We start from the raw sequence: 15,751 nt of genomic DNA, 5'->3' as shown, positions 1-15,751 counted from the left end.
GCAATTCGTCCATATGCCGTCCATATCCAAAATCGTGGCACTTACAAAAGAATATTAATAGCCTTTATTGATGTTAAATACTTATCCTACTATAAATACTAATCGTTAATCGGCAAGTTGAATTTCTATTTTACAGTTTGTCCTGGAACATATGCTTCCTCTGAGAGCTTCTTGGTGTCCATCTGTTTCGTAGCCACACATGGCTATATATGCAATATCTTCCCATATTTTTATTTGTCTGCCTTGTTTTCTTGTATCATAGTGAATTTATTTGTCTTCTCTCATAATTCATAATGTGTCGTGTCATTTAAGTCTTTCACTAGAAGTAACGGCGTTGCCAAAGCAAAAACCGTAGCATTTGATTTATTTATTCTACTGTGAAGTTTTTTTTAGGTTGGATAGTCGTCCTAAGAAAATGTTTGAGAATTTCGTTCGTCGTTCGGTAGAAGACAAAGTTTACAAAGTAACATATATTGACGATCAAAAGCTATTCGAGTTTGGGCCTATATTTATTGGTTTCAACAGGTTGGTTATTTATACTTAATAGGTAAAGTGTACTTTTATTAGGTCTTTGATACTTTAAGGGCCTATTTCACAATGGATGGATAAATACCAAATAGCTATGCAACACATAAATTATTCGAAAGATAAAAGTTCCGAATAAGATACTTCGCATTTCATGACGTATTGCGCTATCTGACAGTCGTGAAACGCAAACAACTGGTTATCCTACCAATAAGTAATAAATAGCTTATTTGGAACTTATCCAGACATTGTGAAACAGACCCTAAGTCTTTTAGAGCTCGCTTAAAAGTGTTACATATTCATAACATCACTATACATATTATAAAGCAAAGTCGCTTTCTCTGTTCCTATGTCTATGTATGCTTAAATCTTTGAAACTACGCAACGGATTTTGATGCGGTTTTTAAATAGATAGAGTGATTCAAGAGGAAGGTTTATATGTATAATAACATCCATTAAATAGTGGAGAAGTACTGTTATTTTTGAGGTTTCTAATGTGATGTCGTAAATAATTACATTTTTTCCGCTTACATTGCAAACGCAGGCTGAACCCTACGAGTTTTATCAAAATAATGTATTAAGTATTGTACACATTGAAAAGGTCTACAGAAAAGTCCGTGATGGTATATGTCTATCTCTTATGGATAACCCACATTTTTATATACAACGTTCACAGATTTTCTGTAGTGTATTTAGTATCAGCATTGCACCCGTGCGAAGCCGGGGCGGGTCGCTAGTAAAGTATATAACTAAATGATTTATACTAATCATATAGCCAATTAGATTATATAATATATACAAAAACGTTCAAACATTTATGAAAGGAAAAAAATCAATAAAATAATTAAATACATGTAACTAAATAATACCTAATTTGGCTGTGTTGTATGTGAGGTTCTGTATGTGGGGCGTGCTCATGACACAGGTAATGTAACGTTATCGATATTCTTTATACAAGAAGTATTTAAGCATATTTCACGATATTATTAGGAATATTTATTTTATTTATTAGACTTATATAATATAAGTAATGTTAACTTTTAATGCTATTTTATGAAACTATATTGTTTTTTAAGAATATATGAAGAGCAATATTCAATTGAATTGCGAAACTCCTCGCTAATTACAGCCGATGTCATTGTTGAATTTTTGGAAGATACGAGCGTGTTTCAAATTGATAAAACGTTTGTTAATTTGGAGGTAAGGAATGATTGTATAGTAAAAATACTGGTGTCGGAACCCTGACACCTGCCTTTGGTATTATTTAACATTCATTTGTTTTTTGAGGGCAATGTTGGCCTAGTGGCTTCAGCGTGCAACTCTCGTACCTGAGGTTGTAGGTTCGATCCCGGGTTGTGCACCAATGGACTTTCTTTCTAAGTGCGCATTTGACATTTGCTCGAACGGTGAAGGAAAACATCGTGACGACCGATGTCTTAGACCCAAAGAGTCTACGACGCGTGTCAGGCACTGGAGGCTGATCACCTGTTTGCCTATTAGATTTAAAAACGATAATGAAACCGATTCAGAAATCTGAGGTCAGGACCTAAAAGAGGTTGTAGCGCCACTGATTTTTTTCATTTGTTTTTAGCCTGGATGTCGAGAAAAGGTGACTGTCTCTGCGGCACCGGCTGATTTAGGAATACATACAAGCGTCCTACTGTTTTGTGTTAAGGATAATCCAGAAATAGTTACAGTAAAAATTGCTTGTAACGGTGTAGTTCCTGTGGTTGAAATATTGCCTTTGACAAAATCTATTGGTTTGTATTCGATATACAAACATTCTCTTACTTTTATACCATATAAAGAACAAAGTGAACTCTAGCGTCTGTGGAAATTTAGGTTTATTTTAAGGTCACCGAAAAGTATAAAATTTTATTAAAATTGGTTTAAATGAATAAGTTTATTCATTTGTCCGTTTGGTCAAATCAATTTATTCATTTGTTCATTTGGTTACTACTTACTAATGTTACTTTTGTGAGTTGATTTGAAATTAATTAACGAGCAATTTAATTAAAATTTCAATACACAAATGACAAATGCTATCACTCATCACTTCAAGAAGCGCACACTAAACATTCTTAATTCTTAGATAATCGCAGGCAAATCTGAATTTTCTGGTCAATTTTCGGCCATATTCCTGGGAATATTCGCGAACAGAATTCAAGAACATTCTTGGCAGTACCACTGTTCTAAGTAGTTGGTGTTCTATCCTTATCGCTAAATACTAGAAGGAACGTGATCTTTATCTCTCTACAAAATGTAACTTTTATTGTAAATTTAATGTAAATTACTCTGTCCATTCCTACGGTGTTTTACAAAGTTCAGTCTGGCTTCGAAAAGTAGTCGAATTATTCCACAACTAGAAAGTTCCCTCCAGAATGTTCTATTACCGGTCCTAAACCTGTAAGAGATCGAGATCGAGAAAACCAACTTTATGTAAATTCAAATGAGATAGAATCGAAGATCAGCTTGCTAAAAACTTCTCTTAGTTGCAGAAAAATATGTGTGTATACGATTTATAGGTACGAGAAACATTTTAATCAATCCGTCTTGGTCACTATGACGTATACTTGTAAAGGTCAATATTAAAAAAAAACAAATAAAAACTTTATATTAGAATACTATATAATAGAGAAAACATTTCTGATCCATTGGTTAGCAAAAATATGGCAAATTGAGCCGAAGTAAACCATATAACAAGTATCGCATGGACTATACTAAATTTCTATTTCACGTACAATTAAAGAAAATAAATATTTTCTCAATAATTTCTTAAATAGAAACTTTTTTCAGAATACGGTCGCCATTTGCTATATCGAAAAGAAGATGACAGATTTATCGTTAAAAATGATTCGATTTTACCCATTATGTGGCAAATTCACAACCCGCAAGACTTTGTTGAAGATTTTATAATCGCTCAAACATCTGGCATTGTACCACGACAGGATAATCAAGTTGTACCAGTTACATATATCGCCTGTAGAGTTGGCGTAATATCTCACAAGCCTCTCACAGTTGATGTAAATAAATAAAATTTTATTCAAAAATCTAGATTATTTGTTAATATACTGCCGGGTACCATAAATAAAAAGTTCTAAGCTCACCCCGATTGCTGATAAATACTCACTATTAGAAGTAATATAGAATATGTATGAGCAGTGTTGGCCTAGTGGCTTCAGCGTGCGACTGTTATACCTGAGGTCGTAGGTTCGATCCCTGGCTGTGCACCAATGGACTTTCTTTCTATGTGCGCATTTAACATTTGCTCGAACGGTGAAGAAAAACATCGTAAGGAAACCGACATGTCTTAGACCCAAAAAGTCGACGGCGTGTGTCAGGCACTGGAGGCTGATCACCTACTTGCCTATTAGATTTAAAATGACCATGAAACAGTTTCAGAAATCTGAGGCCAAGACCTAAATAGGTTGTAGCGCCACTGACTTTTTTATAGAGTATGTATAATAAAATTGCGTACATATTCCTTAATTATTTCATAAAAACAACTTATACGTGTTTAATATTTTGATTTGACTAATAAGCAAGTTCTTAGATACTTAAGAAAGACAGTAACCATTTACCTCTAAAATTTAGAAATAATACAGATTTTTTAATAAAAAAGTCTAACATCAAATTATATCTAAAATTAATTCACGGAACAAACATTTCTGAAAAATTCGTAAGTTTACTAATTCCAAAACCTAAATTTTCCTAATCAAAATGTTGTTTAATTCTTGCGTAGATTTTCGTGGGAATGGGTGAGCCTCCTGCCCGTTTGCCCCCTGTTCTATAAAAAAGAAAAAAATATATATATATATTTTAATGTCTGGGGTCTGAATCTGCTTCATAATAATTTACTAATATATTGTATGACACACATATATTCTATGACTTATTTCAGATATATGATGCTGAAGGAAGAGGGAATCCAATGATAGTTGATGCATTATATTTATCAGCGGAATGTTACGATGTCATGGTGGAATGTGCATACGAAAATCCCAGTGAAAATTTCCTCAATTATGGAAACGTCAAAGTCAATTCCACGGTTGTTCAGGAAATGTATCTTTTGAATAGAGGAAAATATAATATTTTCTACAAGTTAGTATTGGTTTGAAGATGCATTGTGTAGGAACAACAGAGCTTGGACCTATGAAGGAAGCGCATTTCTATGTGCGCTTCCTCCGACCTAAAGCTAGGATCCTCCTCTAGTCTTATCCATGACTGGCCTGCCCGACAGCCTCTGTGGCATTGTTATATGACATATTTTATAGAACAGGGGGCGTACGGGCAGGAGACTCTGATGTTAAGTGTTGCTGCCCATTTAAATTTCAGAATAGCTTGGCGCGTTTAGGGTATGACGTCATCGCAATGATTAAAAATGTATATAAGTGAAACCTATTGTGGATACATCTAATGTGTTTATTTTATGTTTTATTTTTAACTTTATTTTTATTGTCAAGCTGTATCCGTTTTGTTTCCAAGTAAATAAATAAATAAATTAATTAATTACTGTAGGAGTACGCTACAAACCGACTAATTAATTTTGTTTATTATTTGTTTATAAATGAAATAAAATGTATTTACCACATAAAAATAAAACTATTAATCAATACTTTACGCTCTTTCACTGTGATGCTTTTTACTATATTTCTTGGTACAAATAATAAGTGTTCACAATATTTAAGGTTAAAAAAGGTCAAGAATTTTCCTGAGCCATCATTGTTAAGGTCATTTGAAGCGATTCCCGAGTGCGGTGTTATACCTCCCACAGTAAAATTAATTAATATTGAATTTGAATGCACGCCCACGACATCCATGAATTTAGTCAACACCCCTGCCTACATTTGCTCGTTGCTCGACGGAAGTAAAAATCAGGTGGTAGTTGCGAAGTTTCCGGTTTGCGTGACCATCGCATCGTTTTATAATACGTAAGTGAGAGCTTTTTTATTATGTTTTATATTATAAGTGACAGTTACACCCTGGCAAGTAAGTAAATTACATTCAATTAAAAATATTACCAACATACAATTAAACATGTACAGAAATATAATTTTCAAGTGTAAAATTTATATTCTTAAAAATGACAATTAAATGTTCATGTTTTTGGTATTAACAAAATTTAATTATTTTGTTCATGTACGGTTCCTGTGTCATCAGGTGTTTGAAATAATAGAAGATTTTTATATTACCTTATATTCACCACTTACGTATAACAATAGAATATGAGTGATATAATAAAATGATAATTAAACAATTGAAGAGAGTGCCTACGTCTGGCTATGCTCTCAGGGTGTAACTCCAACGATTTAGGAAATCGTCCTGCTTATAAGTGATCCAAATGTACAACCATGGCACGTACATACATTGGAAATCTTCACGTTTGTAGCTGATCATGATGTATAATCGTTGGCATATGATATATGGAAACATCACGCTTACAAAAATAAGAAAACCTAAGTGAGAGAAAAAATAGTAACAAATAAAAAATTATGCTCATGATTAATGACTTTCTCGATTGACTTTACGAATGCGAACAACTGAATTGTAATTAGCTGCTTTGTTAATAATAACAGATATTATTCTTTATTGACATTGCGATATTAACATATCGAAGTTTCCCATTAATCTAACGAGAATAGAACTCGTGACATAAGAAATTAATATCCTTCACATAAAAAGAGTACCTACCGAGAGATTTTTACGCCGGCTTTTTTTCTCGGCCAACACCCTCTGTCTTCTTTGCCGATGAGTAGGGATGCCAACAGGTTCGAATTTAATGACGTAGAATAAGTGATACCATGATGATCTTATGTTCCAAAATAAACGTATTTTATTTTATTTTTATTTTCATACTTATTTACAGATTCACATTGTTCCCACTCGGAGAATTGAATTTCCATATAATACCTGTTGGTAGTGGAGTGATGAGAGAAGTAATCTTAAATAACACAAGCAAATGTCCAATAACATACGAAATCATTTTGCCTCAGCAATACCAGTTGGACCCGGACGCTCAACCAACAGCTAAACTTAAAGATAATAAGTAAGAATACAAAAAACTAATAATTAGATGAAAACACTTAAAATAGTCTTTACGGTACAACACATCAAAGGCGTAATTAATACGTTGCATCTTTTGGAGGCGGTTTACGCCCGAACCCAATAATTAATTCACAGTCTCAGATTGAAAACAATCTTCGATCAGACTGTGACAGTCGATCAATCTCCTATCTGCATCCCAATAACCAAACCCTAAGAAGACAATCCATTTTTGGCGACGGATAGAATGCTATCTCTTCGCTCTTTACACTCTTATTTGATAATCAATATAAACCAAATAAAGTCAATAAAATCGTACAAATAATATCAAAATATACATGTTTATGTTTAAAACATATCAAATAGCTTTTTAATTATTTTAACAACTGGTGTCAGTTAAAATCTTAAGATAGCATATTGGAACAGTTGAATATTTTCCTACAAAGGTCTATCCATATACACCAATCCGACCTACCATGGATAGCTTGTATCGACAGATGGCTATTACAATCCATCGATTGTTTATTAGCACACTTTTATCAATATTTGGATTAAGATGTCCATCTCAGATGGACCTTATATTTGGGCTCTGGGCGAGAGACTGTCTATTAGTTTCTGATCTAACCACAATGTTTCTTTGAACCGTTTTATATTTTTACAGGATCAAGAATCCACCTTTGAAGTGTGGAAACTTCTTCATAATGAATGATGACAACCTCCTTGCGCCGGGAACGAGTAGAACACTTCAGATACAGTTTATGGCAACGGCGGCAAGGACCTTTGAAGAGACAATTAAGTTTATTATAAGTGATACGTGTCCAGCGGAAGCCTGTGGGGTGCCACTCAGATTAGTGGGCACAGGCGCCATGCCAACATTAGACTTTTGGAACATCGAAACAACTTTCAGAGAGCATTTGATTGTTAAATGTCTTTCGGATTACAAAGTGCCTGAGGTATTGATTTTAAATCATTTTACAAAATCTTCCATCTAAAATGTATGACAATGAAAGAAAACATAAGTATTACAAAATAAAAAATACAAAAAAAAAAGTAATCAGCAAAACAGCCAATTAGGTTAGAGAAAGGCATTCAATAATGCTTTCTCTAAAACCGATCAGCGCACTACCGAATATATCCAGCAACTTTTTATGGCAAATTTTGATGAAGTATATATGAATTATGAATGTTTGAAACTATGTATGAAAAAACCTTTTTCGAAGAGAGATCCGAATGGCAATGGTTAAAAAAAATGAACGGGACGCTCGCACGGAGCCGAGTGGGCGGCTCCGCTCCACTCGGATCCGGGAAAAGGGTACTTAATGTGTTAATTTGCACACATCTGAAACAATACAACTGTGTATTGTGGTGTAAGGAATACTACATAAAACTACATGAACAAACCCTTTCAGACAAAAAACCGGTAACAGGCAAATGAAAAATTAATAAAATTGACATAACACAATACTTAGGTAGATGACATACACACACTTATGTTAAGTATATCATTATGTCGAATTAATGACTTATTAAGTGATGGTACTTAAGTACAACGCTTAAATAAAATCAAAATGATAAAATATTTATTTTATGTGTTTTGATGTGAAAATCTATAGCCGCAAGTAAAAGCGATTTCTGCCGTGGCAACGCATGCCGTAACGACGCGTCGCCGCGCTATTTGATGGTATTATTATTACAAAATAATATAATAATATATCACAATATGTTACATTATAAAACAGTCTTGTTTAGGAGCGCGACAAATGCATGCAAAAGTAGTTACATATTATATACCTATAAACAGTCTATATGCAGTAGTAAATTTCACATTAAAAATATTTAATGAAAATAATTTTTTATTCAATAAATAGTCATCGTTATCTGGCAAAAAAATCGTAATATTTTATTTTATCATTATTTAGTTCCTATCACATCTGTTCTTTTCTGCTTATTACTTTTCCAAAATAATGTCGATGTTTCACATATGCCAGGCGTTCCGTGACGGCTCACATTTTTTTTCAGTCTTCGCCACACTGTGTGTTCGTGGAAGATTCCGTTACTCTACACTTCTATGGAGTAAATGTCAACACAAGTTATACAGCCACAATAGACTTGTATAACAGTGGATTGGTAGCATCAGCTCTAACTATGAGGCTACATTATCAATCTAATTCAAGTGTAGATATATTCTCCCTGGACAAGTATCAAACGCATATTGAACCGCTGCTGCATAAAAACTTGGGAATCATATTTAGTCCGAAAAGAATTGAAGTGAGTATATCAGTAGTAGTAGCAAACGATGTATTGTTATTTTTGTTTGTTGTATACGAAAAAGGGTGTCTAACGTTTGTTTAGACAATAAATTTAACGTTCTCATATGCTACCATTGTTGTACGGGCAAGGCACGCACACAGCCACAGCACATCATTTCGCCGCATCATCATTTTACACTTTAACCTAATTTCATTACTTTTAGTACGTTTGTAGACATCAATCACGTCGCGCGTCACTCATTATCATTTAGAAATAGTATCAAGTAGTTATTTCTCCAAATAAACTCTTGTAAATTTATACATACAGTTTTATCATTTATCAACATATCATCATCGGCTAGTACCCGAACATTGGTCCTTCGAGCCTCCGAACAGGTGGGACTAAAACACGCGTCGTGTGACCTGGATACGTGTCAGTGTTTCCGGTGAAGTGACGTGGTGGTTCTCAGCCACTTAAGGAGGATTTTTACTGTATTACAAGATATACAGTAAGCAGCAGCATTCACTTTCTGAGCTGATCAAGGAGCTCGGAAAGACATCAGGGAGCGTGCATACCAAGGTGCACACAGAACCAGGAGACGTCTGATTCAAGTAAGATCTTTCCTATTTATCTTCTACTCAAATCATCATGTTGAGGATGGAGGATATTATTGCTACACAAGAGCAGGTGGTAGGGGGTATTGATCAACTCTACACTAATTTCAAAAAGGATAGTTCCGACCGCAAGACACCGGAGTACATCAAGAAGCGATTGGAAACTCTAGACCAATATTGGAACGAGTTTCACAACAACCATATCAATTTGTTATCATGCGAAGATAAATCTCATAATTACTTTACTTCTCAACAATACGAGCAAGTAAAGAATAAATACATCAAAATCAGGGAGACTATTCAGAGTTACAGGCCCGGGACACCAGTTATAAAGCCACCATCTTTTATGCCTAGCCCGTCAGTGGCGCCGAGGCAAGCCCAAGATCAGATTCAACCAACGACGTCCCGGGGCTCCAGCAGCAAAACAGAGGATATGCTCAAAAAACAAGCTAGCAATTTTAAGGCGTTTATGAGAACCGTTACCAGCGTTGACCTCGACTCAGTATCAGAGAAGTGGGAGTTTGAGGATGTGCTGCGCAACTTACAGATCCGTTGGTCAGCTATCGACAGCCTCCATTGGGAATTAGATAGCGAACTTGGCGGGTCTAACCAAGAATATGAACAACAGTTCAACGAGTACGAGTCTCATTACAATAAAATGAAGAAGGCCATTAACAAGAAAATGTGGTCAGTCGCTCATGTCGAAAAATCAACCCCAAAAATAGAAATACCATCATTTAACGGGAACTATTCGCAATGGGTATCCTTCAAGGATTTATTTACAGAAACAATCCACAACAACTCATCACTTTCAAACGCTCAAAAGATGCAGTTTTTAAAAGGGAAAATCAAGGGAGAAGCAGAACGTTTAATACAGCATCTTAATATTTCTTCAGAAAATTATTCTGTCTGTTGGGAGATCCTTGCGCATCGATATGACAACAAGAAGCTCATATTCACTTCACTTATCGGTGCTCTCATGAATGTACCTACTGTGCAACATTTATCCATCAGCAACATCAAGAGGCTACATGATACAGCCAACGAATCATTGAATGCCATCAAGAACCTAGGAATAGACATCACTTCCTGGGATCCATTGCTAGTATACCTTTTGTCTCAAAAATTAGATGTCGAGTTATATAACGATTACATGGAATCGTTAAAACAGCCGAGAGAGTTACCAAAATTAGCTGATTTCATGGAATTTCTAGAGACGAAATTCACTACCTTGGAGACATCAAAGCAGAAGAACCCTACACTTAAACCACTCATCAACAATAACGTATCAAAATACCACGCGAGTCAAAAACCCGCACACCATTACAATGCCCTAGTATCGAACGCTAAACCGATAAAACAACACATACCTACTACGCGTACAACGATATTTAAGTGCCCTATATGCAGTACCAATGATCATGGGATATATTTCTGCCAAAAATTCTTGAACATGCCCGCTTATCTCAAGAAAAAGACGGTCCTGCAAAACGAAATTTGTCCAAATTGCCTACATAGACACACAGGAAAACCATGCATTTCTGAAAATAGGTGTCGGGAGTGCAATAGAGACCACAATTCATTATTGCACCACGCGTTTACGTCATCGAACGCACAACAAGCAAAATCAAGTGTGAATGCACCGAATGAACAAGTCCAAAGTTCACTACCTTGTTCACACGTGTCGCAAAACAAATGCTCTGAAACTTTACTTGCAACTGCTCTAATCAAGGTAAAAGCAGTTAATGGAGTCTATCATACCATGCGAGCACTCCTGGATCAAGGGTCCCAAGCATCCCTTATATCAGAAAATGCAGCTCAGATTTTGAAAATTCCACGACAGCGATGTGTCGGCGTCATTTCAGGAATAGGCGCGAAAGAAAGTTCATGCAAAGGATTGATAAACATAGAATGCGCATCAACGGTCGGCGACTTCAAGTTTGAAACCGACGCCTACATCATGAATCAATTAATAAGAAATCTACCAAGTACGTCATTTTCAAAACCAGACTGGTCGTACCTCGACCAAATCAAGTTAGCAGACCCGGAGTTTTATGATAGTCGCCCTGTAGATATATTACTAGGAGCTGACGTATACTCAGTTATACTTATGGACGGTATTTGTAGAACAAATGCAAATCTACCGACTGCGCAACAAACTAAGCTCGGTTGGATACTCAGTGGGAATGTCAAAACGTTTCACTGCAATGTTATTCTAAACAACTTACAAGATATTCAGTCGTTTTGGGAGATAGAAGAAATAACCGAGTCATCAAAATTATCATTAGAAGATCAAGAGTGTATTGAGCTATACAAATCATCCACAACAAGAAAAGATGATGGTCGATACGAGGTGAGGTTACCTATGAAAAAGGACTATCAAGAAAAATTGGGCGAATCCAAGACAAAAGCCGTAGCACAATTTTACCACTTAGAAAGAAAATTACAAAAACAACCGGAGATTGCGAAACAGTATAAGCAATTTATGAACGAGTACATTGCACTTGGACATATGATTCCGTGTAACAAAACACCGAATCAGCTACCTACATGTTATCTACCTCACCATGCCGTATTACGTAGCGAATCGACAAGCTCGCCTTTACGCGTAGTGTACAATGCCGCGTCAGCCACAACAACAAAATACAGCTTAAATGACCTCATGTGCCGGGGTCCAAATTTACAACAGGATCTGCAGTGTCTCATAATCAAGTGGAGACAATATCAGTATGCATTTACTGCGGATATTGAGAAAATGTATAGAGGAATATTGTTGCACCCCGATGATCAGCAACTACAGAGGATAGTGTGGAGAGATGACCCATCACAACCTTTACAAGATTACCAGCTCGTGACCTTGACCTACGGGTTCAAGGTCGCCCCATATTTGGCAATGATGACCCTCAAACAACTCGCCCAAGATGAGAGAAAGAATTATCAAGGCAGCTCTGCGCCTGACATCTTAGAGAATTCATTTTACATGGATGACTTAGTTCACGGGGCGCATACTACGGATGAAGCTAAACAATTAAAACAGGACATGATCAAACTTTTAAGAGCGGGAGGATTTAATCTCAGGAAGTGGAAATCCAATGTAACCGAACTCCAAGAAAGGTTAAATGAACAACAAAACTTTGACTTCAAGCAGGCTGAGTCATCGAAAACGTTAGGAGTAGGCTGGAATCCCAAGGATGATAATTTTATATTCAGTCCAGTAAAACTGCCCGAAAACAAACCAACAAAAAGGAATTTATTATCAGACATGTCCAGAATTTATGATCCTTTAGGATGGTTAACACCAATTACCACCAAACTTAAAATATTATTCCAAGAAACATGGAAATCAGACGCACAATGGGACGAACAAGTGTCCGAGGAGATTGCCGCTGAATGGCAGAAAATCAAGATCGATCTACACAATTTAGATCTATTCAAAATACCAAGATGGTTAAAAACACAAGAAAATTCCGAAGTAGAGCTCCACGGGTTTTGCGACGCAAGCATAAAAGCGTTTGCTTGTGTGGTATATTGCAAAACAAGCTACAACGGCGGAACTTATGTTATACCTATAGCAGGGAAGTCCAAGTTAGTACCTGTGAACAAACATATTACGCTTCCTCGTTTAGAACTTAGTGGCGCGATGCTACTATCAAGATTAATGGCCAAAACCAAAGAATGCTTAAACACCTTCGAAAACATCAAGATTTATGGTTGGGTCGATTCGATGGTTGTTTTAGGGTGGCTCAATGGCGAACCGAACAAGTGGAATGCTTTTGTAGCCAATCGTGTGACACAGATAACAGACACGATGCCGTCGGAATGCTGGAGATATGTCAGGTCTCAAGAGAATCCAGCAGATTGCGCCAGCCGAGGAATTACAATCAATCAACTTCAGGAACACAATCTCTGGTGGCGAGGCCCAGAATGGCTCCCTACATACGAGCAAAAGCAAGATATTCCCATCCCCACTACAGAGCTGGAGTTGAAAAAACAAAAACAAGTACACATCGCACAAGTAAGCGAAGGCTATGACGTTGTAGGATACCTACTCAACAAATTTAGCTCATTGGCAAAAGCAATAAGAGTGTTGGCACGGGTGCGAAAATGCCTACCGTGGAAAAAGAGCTCAGGTTTCATAACAGTAACTGATATAAACGAAGCGGAAGCAATAATTATCAAATATGTACAAAACGAGCAATTCGCAGATGAAATTGAAGATTTAAAAAAGAAGAAAGGAGTTTCGTGTAAGAGCAAACTATTCAGCTTGTGCCCAATTTTAGATGAACAAGGAATCTTAAGAGTTGGAGGCCGGCTGAAAAACGCTCAAATTGAATACAATATGAAACATCCCATAATTGTCGACAAAAACACGCTTTTTTCGGATCTCATCATCGACCAGGCGCACCAGGACACTTTTCACGGCGGCGCTCGAATGACAACCAGTTTTCTAAGACGGAAATACTGGCTTCTCGGCGGCATTCAAGCCACCAAGAAACGGCTCCGCAACTGTGTGAAATGTAAAAGGCATAACAATAACAACAACCATCAGATTATGGGAGATCTACCCTCAGCTCGAACAAACCCATCGAGACCATTCTACCACACAGGGGTAGACTATACAGGCCACGTTTTTATCAAGGCAAACAAGGGTCGTGGCATCAAAACCATGAAAGGTTACGTTGCAGTCTTCATTTGCATGGTAACCAAGGCCGTGCATCTGGAACTGGTCTCGGACCTTACGTCCTCAGCCTTTCTAGCAGCCTTGCGCAGGATGGCAGCACGACGATCAGTACCTGCCCATCTGTATTCGGACAACGGCACAAACTTTCAACATGCCAACAAGGTACTACAACAAGAATATACAGAACTAAAAAACAAGATAGAACAAGAATTTGATCAAAACTTCATATCAGAGATCAGTGAAATGGGGATAACTTGGCACTTCAACGCCCCTTCATGGCCGTCTGCAGGAGGCCTTTGGGAAGCTGCTGTGAAGAGCCTAAAACACCATCTGAAACGAGTAGTTGGCGAAACAAGACTTACATTTGAAGAGTACAGCACTTTGTTAGCTCAGTTGGAGGCGTGTATGAACTCAAGGCCTCTATGCCCTCTAACAGAAGATCCAGAAGACTTGGACTTCCTAACACCTGCACATTTCCTAGCATGTGGTCCAACACTCACCATATATGAAACAGAAAGAGACTTGCGTACAAGATGGCAACTAACACAAAAGATATTTACAGATATATGGAACAGGTGGAGATCAGAATATCTTACTCAACTATCAAAGAGAAGTAAATGGAGAAAACCACAAGACAACATTAACATGAATGACGTAGTTATCATCAAGGAAGATAACTTACCGCCTGGGAAGTGGGCGTTGGGTCGAGTGGTTGACTTACATCCAGGGAGTGACGGACATGTACGAGTAGTGACGCTTAGGACGAAAAACGGCCTCTTAAAACGTCCAATCGTGAAGTTAGCCGTACTTCCAATCAACAAAGAAGACAGATCCCGAACCTCATCATCATCTCCTGCATCAGAGGTACAGAACCCTAAGCCATGCATCAGTGAAGATAAGCAAGCTGAAAATAAATCAAGAGTTAAAGGATGCAAGAAGCTAACGTCATTAGCCCTGACTCTGATGGTTTTCTTAATAACTCTGCCTAACATACATTGCTTTCCTACAAACATAACAAGATTTAGAGATAACCAAGGTCTCTATCTGGCTAAGCTACAAGACGTTCAAATTATCAAAGAAGAGTGGAAGATCGTTGTCTATTACGACATAAATCCATATTACCAGGGCTTAAATGCATTAAATAAATACATTAATCATTTAACAAACATGTGTTCGATCATAAATAAACACTCATCATGCGACATCATATTACAACAACTACGTCACGGGTACTCGGAACTAAATTACTACAATGACATGCTGCTGAGTCAACATACAAGCGGGTTCCCCCAAGCAGATAAGAACACGCGTTGGCGCCGCGGACTCATTGATGGTGTCGGGTATCTCGCGAACTCGCTCTTCGGCGTATTGGATCAGAAGTTCGCCGAACAGTACCAGAAGGATATTATGCTTATGTCAGATAATCAACACCACTTACTAGCATTGTGGAAGAACCAAACATCTATAATCGAGTCAGAGTACAATGTCTTAAAGAGAACAGAAGACACATTAAATAAACAGCAAAAACTAATCAATCAACAGACTTTAAATTTTGAAAAAACTATAAATAGCGTGAAATTGGAACTGCAAAACACAGTCAGCGTAAATGAGTTTGCGCTTGGCGCTATTACGGCAACCA

The 15,751-nt window shown here is 37.0% G+C and overlaps 1 protein-coding gene across 1 annotated transcript in view; it reads left to right on the top strand.

Annotated features, from left to right (window-relative positions):
• LOC110998066 (hydrocephalus-inducing protein-like) overlaps positions 1-15,751 on the top strand; it is a 63,854-nt gene that overhangs the window by 23,958 nt on the left and 24,145 nt on the right. Inside the window, exons 38-45 of the mRNA XM_045631768.1 lie at positions 394-525; positions 1,602-1,725; positions 2,117-2,285; positions 3,322-3,548; positions 4,427-4,626; positions 5,214-5,456; positions 6,392-6,571; positions 7,229-7,520. Coding sequence (XP_045487724.1) covers positions 394-525; positions 1,602-1,725; positions 2,117-2,285; positions 3,322-3,548; positions 4,427-4,626; positions 5,214-5,456; positions 6,392-6,571; positions 7,229-7,520 — 1,567 coding nt within the window. The remainder of the gene's footprint in view (positions 1-393; positions 526-1,601; positions 1,726-2,116; positions 2,286-3,321; positions 3,549-4,426; positions 4,627-5,213; positions 5,457-6,391; positions 6,572-7,228; positions 7,521-15,751) is intronic.

Source organism: Pieris rapae, chromosome 16, assembly GCF_905147795.1.
Source record: "Pieris rapae chromosome 16, ilPieRapa1.1, whole genome shotgun sequence".
NCBI lineage: Eukaryota > Metazoa > Arthropoda > Insecta > Lepidoptera > Pieridae > Pieris > Pieris rapae.
The sequence above is the reverse complement of the archived record's forward strand: the minus strand, read 5'-3'. Positions and strand labels throughout refer to the sequence as shown.